The 21,743-nt window shown below is 38.8% G+C and overlaps 1 protein-coding gene across 11 annotated transcripts in view; it reads left to right on the top strand.

Moving 5' to 3' along the window:
- The window catches only part of PCDH9 (protocadherin 9), an 892,742-nt gene that overhangs the window by 386,996 nt on the left and 484,003 nt on the right, over window positions 1-21,743 (top strand). Inside the window, exon 3 of one of the 11 annotated variants that reach the window (XM_073346327.2) lies at window positions 871-928. The exons of the other annotated variants lie outside the window; for them this stretch is intronic. Coding sequence (XP_073202428.1) covers window positions 871-928 — 58 coding nt within the window. The remainder of the gene's footprint in view (window positions 1-870; window positions 929-21,743) is intronic. 11 annotated transcript variants of the gene reach the window in all.

The following is a 21,743-nucleotide window of genomic DNA, read 5'->3' as shown; positions in this document are numbered from 1 at the left end:
CTGTACCCTAGAGTTCAGAGTGGGGGAGGAACCTTGACACCACCAATGGATGTGTTCTGAGTCTCTCTGGATATTTTGGTGGCTAAAAACATGAGTTCGGTTATCATCAGCTTACTATAAAGTAAATATTGTCTTTGACAAGTAAACAACCACACTTTGCTTGCACTTTAGTACAATAGCTCCTTGGCACGCTGGCCATGATGATAGTATAGTATAGTATAATATATGTGGATTCATATATCCACATTTACGCCTGTAATCTGTATGTGATACACCTTTGCCGGCCATACACCTTTGCCCCTAGATGTTCAGATCAAGGAACTGTTACTGTGAATGCATCTGCTGATATCTGTTGCCACAGCTGGTGCAGCGGAAGAGGTGGCCTCTTGATCAATATGCTTTTAAAGATTAAAATAAACAACTTGAAGTACACTTGAAAGCAAACAGAAGGCCAGTGCAATTTAATCTCCATTGTCCCCTCCACAAATTTTGTACCACATGAAGACTCTGAGTGGTCTGTAAATGTAGTCTCACATAAAGGGTATTACATTAATCCAGTCTGGGGATGACACAGCACCAGACACAAATTTACTTGGAATTACGGCACATTTTGTGTGTGGGGAAAAAACAGCTTGATTTTCAAATTTAAGGGTCTGCTTTTTATATATTTTGAGATCCTAACATTTGCAAAGTGACAGACATCTGTAAATCATCATTGAGTTATAATGTATATAAAAAAAATCAAGGTTTCAATATAATTGATTTGATTTAAAAAAAGAGAACTCAATAGATTACTACAATTATTGTAGACAGAAAAGTAACTTATATATTGTTCATCTCTTTCACAACTCTTGTCATACTTGAAAATAGGAGGGAAAGAGAATAAATGTGGAACCAGTGAATGAATCTGTCTGTCTGCCTACAGTGTGTAAGTATTTACATATATAATGCATAAACAATACATATATAAAAAGAAGTATAGAAGGACTCACACCAAGTTTCTTGGTGTTTATGGGCATCACATTGGAATTTGTATAAGACACAAGAGCCCAAATATAGCCATATTCATACTCCAGACTACATAGAAAACTTCACCAAAGTTATTGATAGGGAAGGTCTGTCTCAGAAGGTTTAGTTACATATTTTTTTAGTATTTATGAATTGCATAAAACCTCAGTTCATGACAGCACTTAAGCATGGGCTTAATTCCTGTGAAGTCAGTGAGACTTAATCACATGCTTAAGTGTTTTCATAAATCATGACCCAAATTTGGAAGCCATTGAGGAAATCCTGTAATTGTATTCTTCCCAGTCCCCAGAAGCATTCTATATGTTTTAAGCTCTTTCTGTGTTAAAATTTCACTTAATTCCACCACAAGGATAATGAATGCTGTGTTTGAGATTAAGGTGGGGTTTTTTTGTTTGTCTTTTTTAATTGCCAAGTGCATTTTAAATGCTCATACCTAAATTTAAGTGTGTTAAATGGATGCCATGGATATTGTTTTGTGAAATATTACTATAATTGTGCACATAAATCCAATATTAACTTATCAAAATTGTTAGTTTCACTCCTATCTACATATGTCTGTCAATATATGTGACTTTCAGGGCAGTTGTGGTAATCATTTTGGGTGTAGTTTTTTTTGCAGATAAGAGACTAAATTATAAGTTATTTGTGATCCAGGTGTTTAGCTGTGCATCCTTTTGAACCTAGTTGCACTCTCTTAAGTGGAAGTCATTATCATCCACACATACTCCCTTTTTTCCTGTGTTTGTTGGTGGAATTTGTTTTGTAAAATAAATAAATCCAAACAGTTAAAAACCAACATATGATGAACTGATATATCATTTTTATCTGTTGAAGATATAGAAATGTACAGCTTCCGTTAAACTAAAAACAAACATCCCCCTGCTCAAAAACTGTTTTCAGCTGTTATGTTTTCAGATTGCTCCCTAACAGAACATGTTTTGATTGCATGAGACGGGAACTTTACAGAAGGGAAGGGGATGGGGCCTCCCAGTAGTGGTATAAATCAGTCATCTTCAGGCAACTTTGGCTATCTCCTCTCCCCCTAGACCATATATAGTGTTTCTAGCTTCCTAATTGCAAATATATATTGTAGTCCCCTTTATGGGTCGTTAATACTGGTTTGAGGTCCATTGACATTTCCATTTTGGATTGTTTCCAGGAGAACGTATCATAGAGTAGTGGTGGGCAACCTGCAGCCCCTGGGCCGCATGGAACCCATCAGGGTAATCTGTTTGTGGGTCACGAGACATTTGACTGACTTTGACAGTTCACAGGCACCAATGGGAGCTGTGGGAAGCGGCGGACAGCACCTCCCTGCACCCCTTTTCCGGCAGGCGCCGCTTCCCACAGCTCCCATTGGCTGGGAATAGGGAACTGCGGCCACTGCGAGCTGCGGGGGGCAGTGCCTGCAGACAGTAAATGTCAGCCAAATGTCTCGTGGGCTCGGGTTACCCACCACTGCCGTAGAGTGTAGCTATCCCACCCCCAAAATAAAAACCTCTACACCTTTTCAGCCACCTATGTCCTCCCAATGTGCAGAGAGCTGCCGGCGTGTCGTATATTTGGAGAGGGGAAGTTTTGTGTTGAAGGAGATATTGAAAATGTAACTCAGTATGGTTTGTGTTTAAAATGAAGTTTTCGAGAGCATCTGTCTATAAAACATTCCAAATTTATACTTTACTGATCTACTGGATGGCTTTAAGGGGGGATTATTAGTTGTCCATTTCCTGCTCTGTAAACAGTACAAACCCATATTTTGAAGGATTTGAAATTTTACAGAAGTTATATTTCATTAACACACACACGCGCGCACACACACAAGAAGGGCAATTGCCATGTCTGATTTAGTTACATCCAAACCACTTGACTAAATTGTAGGAGTCTGTGCCCGTAACAACAAATTCAAAATAGACTTCCCGTAAGACAAGGGGTATAGAAACCAGGAACATTTCTACACCAGAGTAATATAGCTGGAACCTAAGAGTAATGCACAGAGTCTACAAGTTGAAATAAATGAGTCCCGGGGAAGAAAAATTATGCTTAGCTCTGTGTGTTGGAGAAAGCAATATTTTATTATAAATTGTTATTTCAGTATTGCCTAAGGTCCCACCCGAGATCAGATTCTCCCAGTTATAGGTAGTCCGTGCCCTAAAGACCATGCAACTGTATCAGACAAAAGGTGGATGACAGGAAGTATTATCCTTATTTTAGTTTCTTGTCTAATTTTTGAGGTTGGATTTTTAATAATAAATATTGGTAAGTATTCACAAAACTGTAAGGTGTCTATTAAATTAATGTTGTGATTTTTATGAGGATAGTAGATTTTGGTGTGTTTATATTAGTGTATAGTGTATCTAAACTTTCATTTACCCTTTGCATGAGAACTATATCATTTCATTAAGGTAATTAGGTATCTACCATTGCCATATGCTGTTTTCTTTTAAAGGTGTTGGCATTCTCAGTATTGAATTGTGACTGGGTTTGAATAAGGAGTTAGAACAGACCTTTAACTTGGTGCCTTATCATAAAGCACACTGTACCTATCAATTGTGGTTTCCTCCCTGCCAGATGCAAAGGAATGCTGCTTAGGGTAGAAAACAAGACTGAGGATTTTTGAGGAAAGCTGGTATTTTGAAGCTGGCACACATTAGCTCAAGTAATGATTGAAAATTGGCAGAGCTGTGCTGTAGGGAAATCTGCTCCAGCGTGTCTATTCCTGCAGGATTGTCTTTTCTATTGGTTCAGCAGACAGAGAAGGGAATGAAAACAAACATTAACAACAACCAATATTTAGAGGCATAATCTTATCTCCCTTTATCCAGAACTTTTCAGTGAATTAAAATAATAAATCCTATGAAGAAATATGGTGATTGTTACATTCGTGAATAATGTATTCAGAAGAAGGCTGTCTGACCAGTCTTGTCCTCACAAAAATTATAGAAAAGAGCTATTCAGTCACACCATATGCATTTTACTAAAATACCAGATCTTCTAAACTTGTTTTATGTTCCTGCATCTATAAAAGTGAAGATTGCAGAAATATTCACCATCACCCCTATGCTCCATTTGAGAAGTTGATGAGCTATAAAACATCATTTTACTTTGGCTGCCCTACACAGTTCTTTCTTAGCTGGATATTTACTTCTAATCTTTTGGCATTATCACTTGCTTTAGGCTGTGTTTTAAATCCCAAGAACTTTCTCTGAAATAAGATACTCAGGAGTAAAGGAATTCCTTATTTTCTCTACTTATTTATGAGACTTTTTCAGCATGTGTAACTAAATGATATGTGGGGGACAGAGAAATGCTGAATGCATCATTGATCCATGTATTTATTTAATATTTCCAGTTTAGCTCTTTCCATTTGTTGAATTGAAAAGGCATTTTCTTGGTTCTGCTTATGGTGCATCAAAACAAGGGCTCATGATACTTCTCTGACTTTCACTGTTCTCATCAAATTTCTTGTAATATGTTTGAATAATGGGGCCAAGATTTTCAAAAGTGACTAGAGGGGTGTGTGTGTATCTCCCAAAGAGCAGGGGGAGGAGGAGTGGGAGAGGGAGAGGGGGTGTGGGTGTGGTGTATCCATATATAGTACTGTATACCCTTCCTCCCTCCCCCACCCCGGTCTGGTAGCATACACTGTGTATATATAATAAACTTGGAGGTAAGTGCTGAAGGCACTCTGAGCACTCAGCTGTACAGACTCCAACCGTCCAGTGAGTTCCAACTTTTTACATTCTGTGTGGCAGAGAATTACTTTACTAGGTCTGCCAGAAACTGAAATAGGCACAGTTCCTTTAAATTGCAACACAAAAGATCAAATCAACAGTTTTCAAACCAGATCCTTAGAACAAGTCTCTGAAAGATAAGAGTCTCAGAACCCCTCCATAATATCCTGGCTGGATGCTGCTGCCCTATGTCTTCCTCCTATAACTGGTGTGGCCTGGCAACAACAGGATGTGTCTCTGTTTGGCTCTTCGATGTTCCATTTCCAGCTGTGGGCTGTTTGCTGCCTAGTCTTGCCTCCATAGCTTACTGCCTGTGGCCCACACATATCCTCTGACTTTGTCTTGAGCCTGGCTTCAGACTGTATTTTCTTTTCCTGTACACTGGGTATTATAGATCTCTCTACTGGCTGGATGAAGAACTGGGGGACAATGCAGAGTCCAACATTTAACCATTAAGTTCATTAGAATATGATATCCTAAAAATAATTTATAGGTGTTGCTGAAAAAGAATTTTAAGGCTTAAAATTTCCTCCCTTCTGTCTTAAAACACCAGCAGCAAACTATAGTAAGTAGAGCAATCCAAACTTAAAAGAAAAAAACTTCCCCAGACCCATATGCTGATTTAAGGAAAGTTTGTTGTTTGACATGTTTTTATTAAAATTCATACTTTGGCATTCTCCCAAGCTGATGAGTTCTTTCCCCATAGATATGAGAAACAGTAAAACCCATAGAACTGTATTCAAAGGAGAAGTATATATTGCCAGGGTAACTAGCTGAACATGGAAGATTTCAAACCTAGATGATGAAACTTTGTCAAGGAATGAAGAAGTTATGTAGGGAAAAATGAGAATCTGCCTTAGTGTATTGTTTCACCTACATTTTATACTCAATAACCAGGATCTACTCCAAAACTGCAAAAACTTTAATGACATATATTTTTCAATTAATAATGACTTGATTCTCAAGAATCATACCCCGACTAAATCAAATTGACTAATACCACAAAATTTGGTGTGACAACCATTTGTCAATATAAGCATACAGATTCATAAAATTGAATATAATTTACGTAAGTAGAAGAGTTAACTGCCACAATATAGGAAGACAAAAGAGGAAAGGGGGGAATCTCCTCATAAATCAGGCTGCTAATAAATGCTTTTAATGTTTGATTAAGGGTCAGGCCAGATGGCTACAGGAAAGTGATAGAAGGCAGATATATTAGTCCCAGGTTAAGTAGGTCCCTTTTCCCTAGGTAGGGTAGCAGGGAAGGTTCCAGACCAATCAGGAACTTTCTGGAAACAATTAAGGTAGACAGGCTGATTAGAACACCTGCAGCCATTCAAGAAGCTGCTAGAATCAATTAAGACAGGCAGGCTAATCAAGGCATCTCAGTTTAAAAAGGAGCTCACTTCAGTGTGTGAGGAGCTGGGAGCAAGAGTCACAAGAAGCTGAGAGTGAGAAGGCATACTACTGGAAGACTGAGAAGTACAAGCATTATCAGACATCAGGAGGAAGGTTCTGTGGTGAGAATAAAGGTGTTGGGAGGAGGCCATGGGGAAGTAGCCCAGGGAGTTGCAGCTGTTACAGGAGCCACTGTAGACAGCTGCAATCCACAGGGCCCTGGGTGGGAACCCGGAGGAGAGGGTGGGCTCGGGTTCCCTCCGTCCCTCCAACTCCCTACTTGATACCGGAGGAGTTGACCTGGACTGTGGGTTCCACTAGAGGGGAAGGTCTCTGGCCTGTTCCTCGATTCACTAAGTGGATCAGCAGAGACTGCGGGGATTGTTCTTCTTCCTTTTCCCCATGCTGGCCAGTGATGAGACTAACTGAGTGAATGGCAGATTTGAGCCACGAAAGTGGCCAAACTGAGGGCTGCTGTGGACCTCTGAGCAAGCATATCCGCTAATAAGCGCAGGACCCACCAAAGCAGAGGAGGAACTTTGTCACACTGGGTGCATTGTGATGTCACATGGGGTGGGTTCAGAAAGTAGATTCACTTTCCTTTGCTCCATGATTGTCTTCACCTTGGGTGAAATCCTGGTTCTTTTACCATCAATAGCAAAACTATCATTGACTTATTTGGGGGCAGAATTTCACCCCTTTTCATTATCAGTGACATTAACCAACACTGTGACCAAATGGGAGAGATTAAAAGAGAGCTAGACAATTTTTCGCAAGGGTGGGTCAAAAGAACATATTTATTAAGCAAAACAAAAATTGCTAGTATACATATGGGGAAAAAGGTCTCAACTTTGAAAAAGGAGAAGAAGACATGGACTTCTCTCTGGATGAAATTGAGAACTTCACTTATTGCCATGGTATTCGAACCTTGATAGGTATGAGAGAGGAAGGAACAGAACCTGCCATGGCACTCTAAAATAGGACCCATTGTAGGATCTTGACAGCCAAAGGACCCAGAAGTAGGTTTCGAAAGGTGTTCAGAGTGCTGGGTAAAGTACCCTCCTATTTCAGTTACATGTCACAGATTTTGAAGCAGACAATCATGCAGTCATTTTTAATGGAATGCAAAGTAGAAATTTCTCTGGTAAGAAACAACTTCACAATACAGCCATATTTCTATTGCTTTCCTGTGCAGGAAACTCCTACACAACTGGCATGCACATTTTAAAAAATATGGTTTGTGGAGCACTGTAGAGCAGAGACATTGTCTCCACACATTACTCAAACATATAATATGCTGTTACACCTAGTATGCTGTTGACACTATGGGCCTGATCAACCTCTCAGCAAGGCCAGTGGAAATTCTCCAATTAACTTTTCTAGGACTTGGAGTGGGTCTTAAATAAATGATGACCAGTGCTGATAAAGCATTAATCTGATAAAGAACATAAAGCCCTCAGCATATCTGAGCATGCTTTCAAGATTATATCATCCATATCGTACTGAGATCCCTAGACACTTGAATATGAATTTGAGTATTGGAAGCAATATCTTTAATAAGTCATAACATATACACTTCAATAAACTCGGTATCAACAGAGAAAACAATGGCAAGTTGAATAATTGTGAAATTGGCACAATAATACAGTTTGACCATGCTCTGATAATAGTGGAATTTAATTTCAAAATCTCCACCAAAAATGACCCTCAAATTAGTTTACAAACAAGAACAATTGAAGTATACAGTGGTAGTGGATGAGGTATGTTCAATATTAAATGATTGCTTAAAAACAAATGATGTATCTGAAGCTAAGACATCCATACTATGGGACACAGCCAAAACTTTATTAAGGGGCAAACTAATCTCTGTCTCAGCTTGATGTAAAAGATTGCACCTGGCATGTATGGATGAACAAAACTAATGACTAAAACCTCTAGAATTACAACATAAAAAGTCCCCTAAGATCTAGTCTAACAAAAATTCAGAAGATAATAGGGGAAATCAAAGTACGAAAAGTTTACAAAACACAGCAGTTGATTGGCCGTACTGGATTTTTTTATGAAAAAGAAACAAGTCATTGGCACAGACATTTTTTAAAAATAAAGAAAAGGCAGTAAGAACTTAAACTATGTTAGGTGACGCTGTTTCAGACACACTGAAATTTAAACACCAGTTTTAAAGCAAAATCTTGAATTGATAATTGTGTATCTTCAACTCATTCTAGCTTTGAAAATTTAAGAGACTGTTTTTTGTGTCTCACTCTTGACAAATCCAGCCAATAGGAAACATTCTACTGCAGAGGAAAAATTATCTCTTTTCATGCAAAAATTACACAGTGGACAACGTTTTTAAGGATAATAGAATGTGGTGATAAGCATGTATTAACAGAGGTGGACATAGAAATGGCAGGCACAGATGTGTGGAACACATTCAGTTGTGTCTTTTAAATCAGAAACATTGTCTCTTAAAAGTAATGAAATCTGGTTCAACAACAGAGGATATTATTGTGAATATGCCTCTTGTTTTCCCCTTAAAAATCAACATTTCAACTAAAATTATATTTTCAGTTTCAAAGGATAGACAACTTCAAGCTAATGTCTGAAAAATATTTTTTAAAAAAAAGTCTGTCTTTTTTTCCATCAAAATTTAAAATTTCAATGCAAGATTTAGTCCAAATTTAGAAAAATTTGACTAGGTCTAATCATAATCATTCTCAAACAAACCTACCTATATCCCTCACTGCTGAAATAAACACACAATATTGTTGCCTGCTATTGTTCGATGATGATTCCCTGTTTACAGTTAATTTTGACACCTGTCAGTTTTTAATACATTTTAATACATTAAGGTATGCAATGTTAATTTTATATCATTTTAGTTTTTTCTTCAAAATGTCATGCATTGTCAAATCAAATGCCTTGCAGAAGTCTAAGTATATTATTGCAACATTATTACTTTTATCAACCAAACTTGTCATCTCATGGGGGAAAAAAGAAGAAAGATATCGAGTAATTTTGATAGGGTCCATATTCTATAAACCATGTTTGATTTTCATTAATTACTTTACTACTTTATTAATCAGGTCACATAAAAAGCTGCTCTATTAATTTGCCTGGGATCAATGTCTGGCTATAATTATCCAGGTCATCCCATTTACCCTTTTTTAAAATAAATTGGCATAAAATTATCTGTCTTCAAGTCTTTTGGAACTTTCCCAGTGCTCCAAAACTTATTAAACATCAACATTAATGGTCCACTAATCTCCTGAACACCTCTTGTATTCTAGAATTTCAAGTTACCTGGACCAGCTGATTTTAAAAAAGTTTGACTTTAGTAGTGTCCATTTAACATCCTCCAGAGATACTAGGGGAATGGAAAGAGTATTATCACCACATTATAAGACTGTATTGTCTGGTTTTTCCAAAATACAGATCAGAAATATTTATTGAACACTTCTACCTTTTCTGCATTATTCTTGATAATTCTATTATTTCCATCTAGTAACAGACCAATACCATTTTCTCGATTCATTTTGTTTCTATCTATCTATCTATCTATCTATCTATCTATCTATCTATCTATCTATCTATCTATCTATCTATCTATCTATATTTAAACTAATTCATATATCCTTAACTCTACTGGCCATAGATTGCTCCTTGTGTCTCTTGGCTTCTCTTAGCAATTTTCTACAATTCCTAACTGCTTCTTTCATTTGTTATATATTATTTTTATTTTTACAGATGCCTTCCCTCCCCCTCTAAACCAGGTAGGTTTTATCGGCATCTAGTATGGTGTTCTTTAATAGTTCCCAATTATCATTCACATTTTTCTGATGAAAATATTTCTCCCAGCTGATTTGTCTCATAATTGTTTTCAGCTTTGTGAAATTAACCCTATTAAAGCACTAAGTATATCTATTACTGGTTGGGACTTTATTCTGCTTGCACATTATAAATCATGTCATAAGCACTTGTACATAAGCTGGCATTACTTTTTGGTTTGTTATCCGTTAGGAAAACGGCTAAGAATTCCACTGTGTTTGCTGTAACACTTTTGAGTTAGGAAATTATCATCTATAATATTTAAAAGTTTCAAGGATATTTTAATACTGGCAGCATGAGACCTCCAGCATATGTCACTCAAATTGAAGTTCCCCATGATCACGCAGCTTTTGTTTCTTACACATTGTAGGTAGGTGCATAAGGAGCTGGTCATCCTGATCCCTAGTGTAATTTGGTGGTCTGTTGCAGACACCAGCTAATACCACTTCTCATGCTTTATCTGTTAGACATTGATCCATGAGCATTCAAGATCATTTTCTTCTGAGTTTAGTGACTCAAAAATAAGCAATGCCATTTTTTTTACCTAGAGTGCCACTCCCCCTACCCTTTTGCCCCCTCAATCCTTCTTAAATACATTATAACCATTGATTTTTAACATTCCAGTAGTGTGAATCATCCTACCTAGTTTCAGTAATACCAACTAGATCAAATGTATATTCATAAGTGAGCAATTCCAGTTCTTCTTGTTTGTTACCCAGACTCCTAGCACTGATGTATAGTCAATTAAACTTCTTTTCATGTCCATTGGTTCTTTGATTAATTTTGTCCTCAACTTCTCAATTTTTGTGCTGCGTGCTCATGAACGCCCTCTTTTAAACCTTCTGACTGATTTCAGATGGTTGTGAAGGAGTCTACCGTCTTGCCAACACAGTATGCACTGGATGGACTTGATTAGATTGTATAAATGTTGAAGAATAGATTAAATCAGGGGAGGGCAAACTATGGGGAACTGCGGCCAACGGGAGCTTCGGGGATGGTACCCACAGGCGAGGGCAGCGTGCGGAAGAGCCACTTGTCCCACCCCATTCCCAGGAGCCACTGCTGGACATGCTGGCCACTTCCGTGACTGGTGTGGGACCAGGGCAGGCAGGGAGCTCACCCTGGAGCCGCTTGATGTAAGCAGTGCCAGGCCGGAGCCTGCACCCCGAACCCTTCCTGCACCCTGCACCCCAACCCCTTGCACTGAGCCCCCTAATGCCCTGTCTTGAGCCCCTTGCCACATACCCTATGCATCCCAACCCCCTGCCCTGAGCCCCCTGCCCTTAGATGACTGCCACACCCTGCACCCCTCCTGCACCCCACAGCCCTACTGCACCCCATCCCCTTACCCTGAGCCCCTTTCTGCAAACCGCACCCCATCCCAGACCCCACACCCCAACTTCCTGCCCCAGCCCTATATTCATGGCCCTGCATACAATTTCTGCACCCAGATGTGGCCCTCGGGCCAAAAAGTTTGCTAACCTCTTGGTTAAATATTGCTTAACTGATAGTGAGATTTCAAGGTTCAGACTCAATTTAAAAGGATTCCTGGGTACTTCTGTTTATATGCATGCACGTGCACACACACGTCATGTGTGCACATATACAGACTTTGTTACCCTCCCCCATCCTATCATTTTCACATAGCAACAAAAGGTTTTTAAGCAGTGTCTGAGCAGAAATCATCATGTAAAGCCAAATTTGTTCCATTGTTGAGAAAACTGACAGCAGATTTAAATAGCTGGACTAATCTGATCATATGGCTGGGATATAAATATTTAATCTATATGACTTATGCTTCCCCAGATTTGATAAAAAATAAATAAGGTAATGAATTCATTTGCACAGCAAAGATCCATGAACCCTTTCCTGCACAGCCTTTAAGCTATAATACTAGACAGCAGAAGTTGGGTGTGACTCTTCTTGGGGAATCCTGGACAGGGTGTCTCCTCATACCCCGGCCTCCAGTGAGAGGGAGCCTTTCTTGTAGCAGATGGGTGTCAGTTCCTGGACACTTCCAGCCTTTGAGCCACTCAAGCACTCTAGTCGCTATGTCAGCCCTAACTTTGCCTTGCAGGTTAACAATAGGTGAACCGCAATACCTGAGTCCCAGAGTACCACAGTTTACCAATTTTATGTTGAACTCTTGCTCCTGTAAACCACACAGCAGTTGTGAGCACTTATAATAAAACAGCAGTCGGTTTATTTATAAGAGAGTAAAGATTTAACTATTAGTGACAGAAAATGATGGACGCGAATGGTTACCACACAAAACAAAATAATAAAATGCGAACCTAGGTCTACACTTATCAATAGTTACCTCTCCTATTTAATAAAGTAGGCTTTCCCATAGAGTTCAGTCTGTTTCAGAGCTGGTTGGTTTCACAAGAACCAGGATCCAACTGTTCATGAAAGTGCTTAATTGCGTAAGGGGTTTCCTTAGTGAATGGATAGAGCGCTCTTTCCGACACTCCATCTTTTGTCTTTATTGATAGCCATAGAGATCTCCTGCCTGCTATAATGTTCCTTTTCGTCTCTAAGTGGTTGTAGTTGTTTGCAGTTATCTTTGACTCTTTTTCATGGACTGTTCTGGGATGTGGCAAGTGTAGACAAAAGAAACTTGCATTACCTCAGTGGCTGACTAGGAAGGGTTGACAACTCCCTCTTGCTTGAATGGGTCATCACTGAGACACATTACTTCCTGGTGACTAATTTCTACTCCGCATACGTAAAGCATACTTCAAAATAAATACATTATTCCTTAAATATTTCCTGTACATATAGCTCACAGTGATTGAGTCTTGACAAGTTATGAGCTTTCTGTAGATACCTTACATGTTAATCTTTATGGATAAATATTGATATGTGTTTGGTGTAGTGAGTTTAACAGGTTGGAGGTGAGAGTTATTTGCAAAGAGCAAGGGATCCAAGGAGTCTGAGTCACATGGGGGATATCAAAAACCATATTCAGTTTACTAAGTAGTGCTAAAGAAAACTGATTTGAAATTTAACGTCTCATACCAATACTTCTACATACACAGAGAAGAGAGCCTAGAACCCTAAGCTAATAAGAAAGTTAATAGGAGCCGGTGAGTGCTCAGCACTTTTCAAAATCAAGCAGGGGCCTAAATATGGAGTAAGGAGAATTTTAGGCTATTCAAAAATGTTGCTGATTGTGGCCCTTCTCATTTTCAGGAGCTCCACTAACTATATGGAAAGAGTCAATTATTTTAGGAGTATCCTTGTACATGCGTGCATGCGCACACACACACACAGATACAAATTATAGTAGGCCTCAAAACAATTTGACAACTCTTTCGGATTTTGTCATTTCTTAATCACAAGATGTCGAATTTACAGGATAGATGAAATTACTCTTCTAGTACCTCTAGTTAAGATATTTGTCTACTAATCTTTACTTCATAGATACCATTTCTTCTTACCTCACTGCCAACCTTGTGAGAAGAGCCATTATAACAGGTTGTTAAAATCAGGAATAATATTGCAGTTATAAAGAGTGACAAATATGTTCTCTGCTACCAGCAGCATGAGTTTGAAACATATTCTATGGAAATGTTTAAATATTCTGGACCTGATTCTTATTTATACTAAGGCCACTTTTACTCCTTTCTGGCTTTGTAAAGTAAATTTGTAAAATAAATTACTGTTTATACCCTCTTTAAGGCACTTTTAAAACTCTAGAGTGGTATAAAGTGTAAATAGAATCAGGCCCACTATGTTTTGAAGCAACAAGAGGCTGTCCAAACAATTATTCCTCTTAGCTACAAATATTTCCTCCTGAATCTTTTCACACGAATCCCATTGATGAGGTGTTTCAAAGACTGATGCAATTATCTCATCCTACTATAAGTGCCAAAGTACAGTGGAATAAAAGTGTGGTACATACTAACAAGAGGTAATAACACTTTTGCTAAAAATAATAGGTTCATACTATATGATGAGCAATCTGTAATCAAGGGAGGACATGCTGTCCATGATTTGTCACTTGACAGGAATGTAGCCTTCAGAAATAAAGTGAAGCACAGATATTTATATAAAACAATAAACAGCGGTGTGCACATAAGTGCTTAACTTCTCTCTGAGTCTAGATGGTTGTATGGGTTGTCATTAGAGGTTTAGGGATGGTACCTTTAAAGCCCAGTCCTGCTGTCAGAGAGAAATGGAGGCAGATCTCCCTGATGGGGTCTCTTAGGGGCATGGAACCTAAGGCAGACACAATACCTCCAGGAACAGTGTTGGGATATGTGTCGGTGTCCTTAGTCTGCCTTTTACAGGACGCAACATGTACTTCTTCTCTGGGTATGTCTACACTGCATTTGGGAGTGAGCCTCCCAGCATGGGTCCATAGATTTGTGGTAGCAGGGCTTGCACTAGCAGACTAGAAACAGCTATGTTGATGTTGCTTTGACATTGAAAACCCAGGCTGGAATTCAGGCGCTCAAGCCTGAGGGAAGAGGTAGGTTTGAGAGCCTGAGATCCAGCCCAAGTCAAAATACCTACACAGCTATTTTTAGTACACTGTTGCAAGCCTTGTAGTACAGTCTGTTGATCCAGGCTAGAAGGCTTGCTCCTGGACGCAATGTAGACATACCCTCTGAGGTTACTTCTGCTGTGTATTGTAGCAAGAAGAGAGAGTTTGCCCTATAGCCCTGTCTCCATGGGGTAGGCTAATGTTGCTGTGGACATTAACCTGGACCACTCCTTGTCCTTTAGCAAAGGACTGGGATTATCTGTCTTTGGTACAAGTATTTAAAGGGAGGAAAGGTTTATTTCATCCTCTCCATGTCTGGCACTGCTGCACAGTACCAGGAGCAAATTGTTTTGTTTGTTTGTTTTCTCTTTCTGGAGGTGCCACATTTTCTGACAAGATCCAAGCTAGAGACTTTCAAAGTCAAAAGATCCCATATGAATGTTTGATCATCCTTTCTGGGTCCTTTACAAACCAATGGATGCTCCCAATAGTTATAGTAGAGGAAGACTCTGTTACTATTTTTAGTCAATTTCAGTTGTTGCAGTATTGTGGTCACTTACATTGTTATTATAGGACTGGAGTAAACCTGAATTCGGCAGATAAATACTGATTTGAGTGTTACCCTTCATATTTTAAAATTAGCTCCTGGGTTTCTCTCTTTGTCCTTTTCCTCCACCTCATTTATCCAACCCCTGTCAACCACCTTGTCATTTTTCTTAGTCCTCACATGATTCATCTGTACCTACTTACTATGTCCTTATTCTGTTTGTTCAATGATTTTTGTTTTAATTCTGTCTTGTTTCCTTTCCTTTATTTGTTATCTTTCATATGTTAAGACCAGGTAGAAACTTTTTCTCAAGAACACATCTTTAACAGGTATAGGAAGTTATACTAGTCTTTCCTTACACATTATGGCTTGCTGTTAATCAGTGAGGATATTGCACTCATTTCACATGCCTCACAGTCTCGATGTATGTTTGGCTAACAATACGTCTCTGCTATAACCCACAATATCTAGCAACAGAGAAGAAAAGTCAGTTGGAAGTTTTAACAGTTAATGTTTTAGTTTCAGTGTTGAATATTTTAGGCTTACAAAAAGGCAATCATCATTATTACGAAGGTTAAACAAGAATAATTCCTTTAAAAAAAAACCCCTCTCAATCAGTATTTTTCCAGCTGATGGAAAAAGAAAGCGAGAGAGATGAAATTGACAAAGGTAATATGGTCCTTCTTGGAGCAGTACTACAGGGGCCTCATTAGTAGACATTTTAGTGCAATCATTTTTACCCCTGTGGCTGTCATTTCAGACTATACACAGAAAAGGTGGCTGTAGGAGCTAATCACAGGGATGCCTTTCTCATTTTTTTCCTTGTAAAAATGAGGCACAAGAGAGCTAGTAAGCTCTAATTGAAATAAGAATTAGCATTGCCACAGACACATGCTATGTCTGTAGGGTACTGTTTCACCACTCGATAAATGTATGCAAAATTCCCTCCCTACATTATTTTAGAGTTATAAATTCATCTTTTTTTAGACTTAAATGTGAAGTTCTGCTGAAATCAATATCAGTACAAGTTCCACTCTGCTGTTCTAAATGGGACCAGCACTATGTGTCCCACCTTGCTTAAAGAAGACTACTTGTCCATTTAATTCAGTATTCCTAATAGTGCTTGATAACGGGTTTGCTGAGACCCAGAGGGTTGCGTCCATTTCAGAGCCGAAGCTGCTGCTTGAGCTGCAACTTCCACACTGCTATTTTTCATGTGTTAGTTTGAGCTCGACTCGCCCGAGTCTGTCTACCCAGCATGGGAGGCTCAGTCCCAGCTGCAGAGTAGACATACCCTAGATGGACAGACTTTGGGAATGAACTCCCACATTTGCATTATAGTTTAAATTTGACATGCCTCTCTGTTGGCAAGTTTTTGGATTGTTTTCTTGTTGTTGTTGTTGTGTTTTTTAAACTACCTATTTAAACAGAGCGCCTCTAGAGGAGACTGAAGGGACCAGTGGTTGTTTGCAATTTAAGTGCCCCCCAAGCTTCAAGAACACCACAGCGCTCTCTTTGCCTTTTTGCCTTTCTCCCCAAATAAGCTAAAAATGTTCTGGGAACTAGGGAGAGGATTTACAGTGGTATTTAGGCTTGAAAGGTTACATCTTTATTCGTAAATGTTGATTTCACCAAACACACACAAAAAGGTGAATAAATATTTCCATCTATTTCTGTTTTGATGATCAAAAATTAGAGATAGACAAAGTAAGAAAAAAGCTGCTTGAAAACTTATCAGAGTTTGATGTACTTCATATGTTTTGACATAAAGTGTTTGTGTTTTATCAGTTATAAAACTTTAACTTTTTGAATCTCAACATCTACTGCCATTAAACAAATATTATCTGATCCTCCATAGTTTCCCATAGCTGAAAATTTTAATAGATAAAAATTGGGGAAAAAGTTTAACAGTAAACATCAATATTATCCGGTGAAATTATTTTTTTAAAAAAAGGCAAATTCTGCGAAGCCTACTTGAATTCCAGTTTTAAAAAATGCTTCCATTTTATTCAGGTCTAGGTAAGAATTTGGCTGTGGTTAACCCATGTCCTGTAGACAACAGACATATTAAGAAATGAATCTCTCATACTTCTCCATAGCTTGGGGGAGCTGTAATCTTTCTACTAAAAATCACAATTAATGGATCATATAGTAGGAGATCTTTTGTCAGTTCTGTAGGCGAGCCACCAGAAGACAATAACACATGCATAGATACACACAAATGCCCCAATTCTGCAAGCTGAATCTATTTGGGTAGTTCTGCGAGGTGATCTATTGTTGCTCAGAATCCCACTGAATGGTTCTTTCTGTGATGTCATCCCCCTTCCGTCTCCACAAGGATTTGTCTAGTTAAGATGATAATTACCCATCAGCATTAAGTAATGTAGTGATATCTCCATGCACCATGAAACTCCCCTTCCCTGTTTTCCCCTCAGACCTGGAATTTGAGGGCAGTGCTCTGTGTGGACTGCATAGCACAACTCCACAGGGAGTTACATTTTCATGAAAGAGACTGGTGCAGAGAGCTTTCTGCTTCTGTGCAGGTCACTCTTGGACTCTGTAATTCTCCTAAGATCTTCTAGTTCTAACGGACTGAAGGATGTGCTTACTATACTGGAATGGAAGAAACCCTGTCCTACCAATGGAGTGATCAGGTGGATCCTCTCCAAGAAAATATTAGGGATTTTAATAGAATTTGCATTCTTTTGTGGATATCTCCTTGGAAAGGGATGTTATGACAATGAGTGAAGAACAGTGTTTGTGTAAAAGCTTCATTTAGGCCCAGAGTCCTGTTTTGTTCTTGGTAATTGAGAAGTGGTGTAAATTCTTGGTAACTGAGAATTTAGACCCTGAACTTCAGATACTTCTCTCATAAAACCTTTGAAAAGTACTTTTGTTTATGCTGTTGGATCTTTCACCTAAAGCCTGAAAATACAACTTAGAAGAAACACATTTTTATTGCATATCCGTATTCCTTTGGGAGGAATTTGTTAAATGTTGTTATTACTGAACATCCCAAAGTAAACAGAAGCCACAACATTGTTCCTAAAGGCTTAGAAATCAGTAAGCCTTTCAGTAAGTTAATGAACTGTGATTTTTCCGTTATAAGGAATACAAAACAACATGGCACAGCAGTTAAGTATCATTACAACTATTGAAAAACATGTCCAAAAATGCATCTTAAAAAAAAGCGCAAAGTTTTAACAACAACAAACGTTGAAAACAGACTGATATCTGAGAGACATATTTTCATTGCTTGCTGTATTCTTTCTTACAGTGTCTGTCAAATAAGGATAAAACAACTCATAGGTAAACAGTGTTGTCGGAATCATGACAAAATGTAGATTTGAGAAACCATCTACTTTATCCATAATCCCTTCCTCTGTGGCTGAGGAAATGAAATTGTTTTAGAGACCAATAACTGAAATAAAACTAAGAATTCGAGTGCTCTCAGTTCACCAGAATATTATCAGGGCAACATTTAGAAGATGAGTGTTTGGAAACAGGCAGCTGTAATGGAAACTATTTTTCAACCTTAACTATAGCTGGCACTATCAGAAACTTGCTATAATATTGACTTCTGTTGAGGTGATCATCAGGAGTTATTGACCCAAAAGGTAACTATTGACTGAGGTGAAATTAAGGTCAATATAAAACTAGAGAGACTATGAATTTTGATGTTCACTGAAACCCCAAGTCAATATACATAGGTGTTTTTTTCAAAAATAGTTTCAACAGAGCTAGCTGGAAATCTTTCGCTGTTGTTGTTGTGGTCATGATTTTCTAACATTTAACAGAGCTTTTTAAAGCTAACATCTAATTGGAAGATAGAGTTTGAATTGGAAAAATAAGACAATGAGTATGTAGATTCGTAGATATTTAGGTCAGAAGGGACCATTATGATCATCTAGTCTGACCTCCTGAACAACCCAGGCCACAGAATTTCACCCACCACTCCTGCAAAAAACCTCTCACCTATGTCTGTGCTATTGAAGTCCTCAAATCGTGGTTTAAAGACTTCAAGGAGCAGAGAATCCTCCAGCAAGTGACCCATGCCCCATGCTACAGAGGAAGGCGAAAAACCTCCAGGGCCTCTTCCAATCTGCCCTGGAGGAAAATTCCTTCCCGACCCCAAATATGGCGATCAGCTAAACCCTGAGCATATGGGCAAGATTCATCAGCCAGATACTACAGAAAATTCTTTCCTGGGTAACTCAGATCCCACCCCATGTAATATCCCATCACAGGCCATTGGGCCTATTTACCATGAATATTTAATTACCAAAATCATATTATCCCATCATACTATCTCCTCCATAAACTTATCGAGTTTAATCTTAAAGCCAGATAGATCTTTTGCCCCCACTGCTTCCCTTGGAAGGCTGTTCCAAAACTTCACTCCTCTGATGGTTAGAAACCTTCATCTAATTTCTAGTCTAAATTTCCTGGTGGCCAGTTTATATCCATTTGTTCTTGTGTCCACATTGGTACTGAGCTTAAATAATTCCTCTCCCTCTCCAGTATTTATCCCTCTGATATATTTATAGAGAGCAATCAGATCTCCCCTCAGCCTTCTTTTGGTTAGGCTAAACAAGCCAAGATCCTTGAGTCTCCTTTCATAAGACAGGTTTTCCATTCCTCGGATCATCCTAGTAGCCCTTCTCTGTACCTGTTCCAGTTTGAATTCATCCTTCTTAAACATGGGAAACCAGAACTGCACACAGTAGTCCAGATGAGGTCTCACCAATGCCTTGTATAACGGTACTAATACCTCCTTATCCCTACTGGAAATACCTCTCCTGATGCATCCCAAGACCGCATTAGCTTTTTTCATGGCCATATCACATTGGCAGCTCATAGTCATCCTATGATCAACCAATACTCCAAGGTCCTTCTTCTCCTCCGTTACTTCTAATTGATGCGTCCCCAGCTTTATAACTAAAATTCTTGTTATTAATCCCTAAATGCATGACCTTATACTTCTCACTATTAAATGTCATCCTATTACTATTACTCCAGTTTACAAGGTCATCCAGATCCTCCTGTATGATATCCCTGTCCTTCTCTAAATTGGCAATACCTCCCAGCTTTGTATCATCCGCAAACTTTATTAGCACACTCCCACTTTTGGTGCCGAGGTCAGTAATAAAAAGATTGGTCCCAAAACCGATCCTTGAGGAACTCCACTGGTAACCTCCCTCCAGCCTGACAGTTCACCTTTCAGTAGGACCCGTTGTAGTCTCCCCTTTAACCAATTCCTTATACACCTTTCAATTTTCCTATTGATCCCCATCTTATCCGATTTAACTAATAATTCCCCATATGGCACGATATCAGATGCCTTACTGAAATCTAGGTCAATTAGATCCACTGCGTTTCCTTTGTCTAAAAAATCTGTTACTTTCTCAAAGAAGGAGATCAGGTTGGTTTGGCACGATCTACCTTTTGTAAAACCATGTTGTACTTTGTCCCGTTTACCATTGACTTCAATGTCCTTAACTACCTTCTCCATCAAAATTTTTTCCAAGACCTTGGATACTACAGATGTCAAACTATAGGCCTATAGCTACCCGGATCACATTTTTTCCCTTTCTTAAAAGTAGGAACTATGTTAGCAATTCTCCAATCATACGGTACAACCCCTGAGTTTACAGATTCATTAAAAATTCTTGCTAATGGGCTTGCAATTTCATATGCCAATTCCTTTAATATTCTTGGATGAAGATTATCTGGGCCCCCCGATTCAGTCCCATTAAGCTGTTTGAGTTTCTCTTCTACCTCAGATATGGTAATATCTACCTCCAGATCCTCATTCCCATTTGTCATGCTACCATTATCCCTAAGATCTTCTTTAGGCAAGAAGACTGAGGCAAAGTATTTGTTTAGATATTGGGCCATACCTAGATTATCCTTGACCTCCACTCCATCCTCAGTGTTTAGTGGTCCCACTTCTTCTTTCTTTGTTTTCTCCTTATTTATATGGCTATAGAACCTTTTACTATTGGTTTTAATTCCCTTTGCGAGGTCCAACTCTACTTGACTTTTTGCCTGTCTCACTTTATCCCTACATGTTCTCACCTCAATAAGGTAGCTTTCCTTGCTGATCTCTCCCTTCTTCCACTCCCTGTATGCTTTCTGCTTTTTCTTAATCACCTCTCTGAGATGCTTGCTCATCCAGCTTGGTCTACAACTCCTGCCTATGAATTTTTTCCCCTTTCTTGGGATGCAGGCTTCTGATAGCTTCTGCAGCTTTGATTTAAAATAATCCCAGGCCTCCTCTACCTTTAGATCCATAAATTCTTCAGTCCAATCCACTTCCCTAACTAATTTTCTTAATTTTTGAAAGTCAGCCCTTTTGAAATCAAAAACCCTAACATCTTGTGTATGTAATCTAGTGGGTTAACGTAATCCAAAATCTCAGTATAGTTCAAATATGAGAAGGTACATATCTGAAACTTATTGATCTCTTATGTGACAGGTTTTAGCAAGCCATTTGACAGTTTGTTTTTCTTATATATAACTATCACAATTTCATTACAAGTCTGAATAAAAGCAGTGCACTAACAGATGACATTAGCAATGCCTGACCAACACAGTACTGAGGCTGCAGAGAGCAAACAAACAAAAAACCACCAGTCCTCTAGCACTGAGGAAGAAAGATGTGTGTGGGTGTTTGTGTGTGTGGGGGGGGGGGGGGGCGTGTGTGTGTGTGAGAGAG

Source organism: Lepidochelys kempii, chromosome 1 (genome assembly GCF_965140285.1).
Source record: "Lepidochelys kempii isolate rLepKem1 chromosome 1, rLepKem1.hap1, whole genome shotgun sequence".
Lineage (NCBI taxonomy): Eukaryota > Metazoa > Chordata > Testudines > Cheloniidae > Lepidochelys > Lepidochelys kempii.
This window is presented reverse-complemented; position numbering and strand designations above follow the sequence as displayed.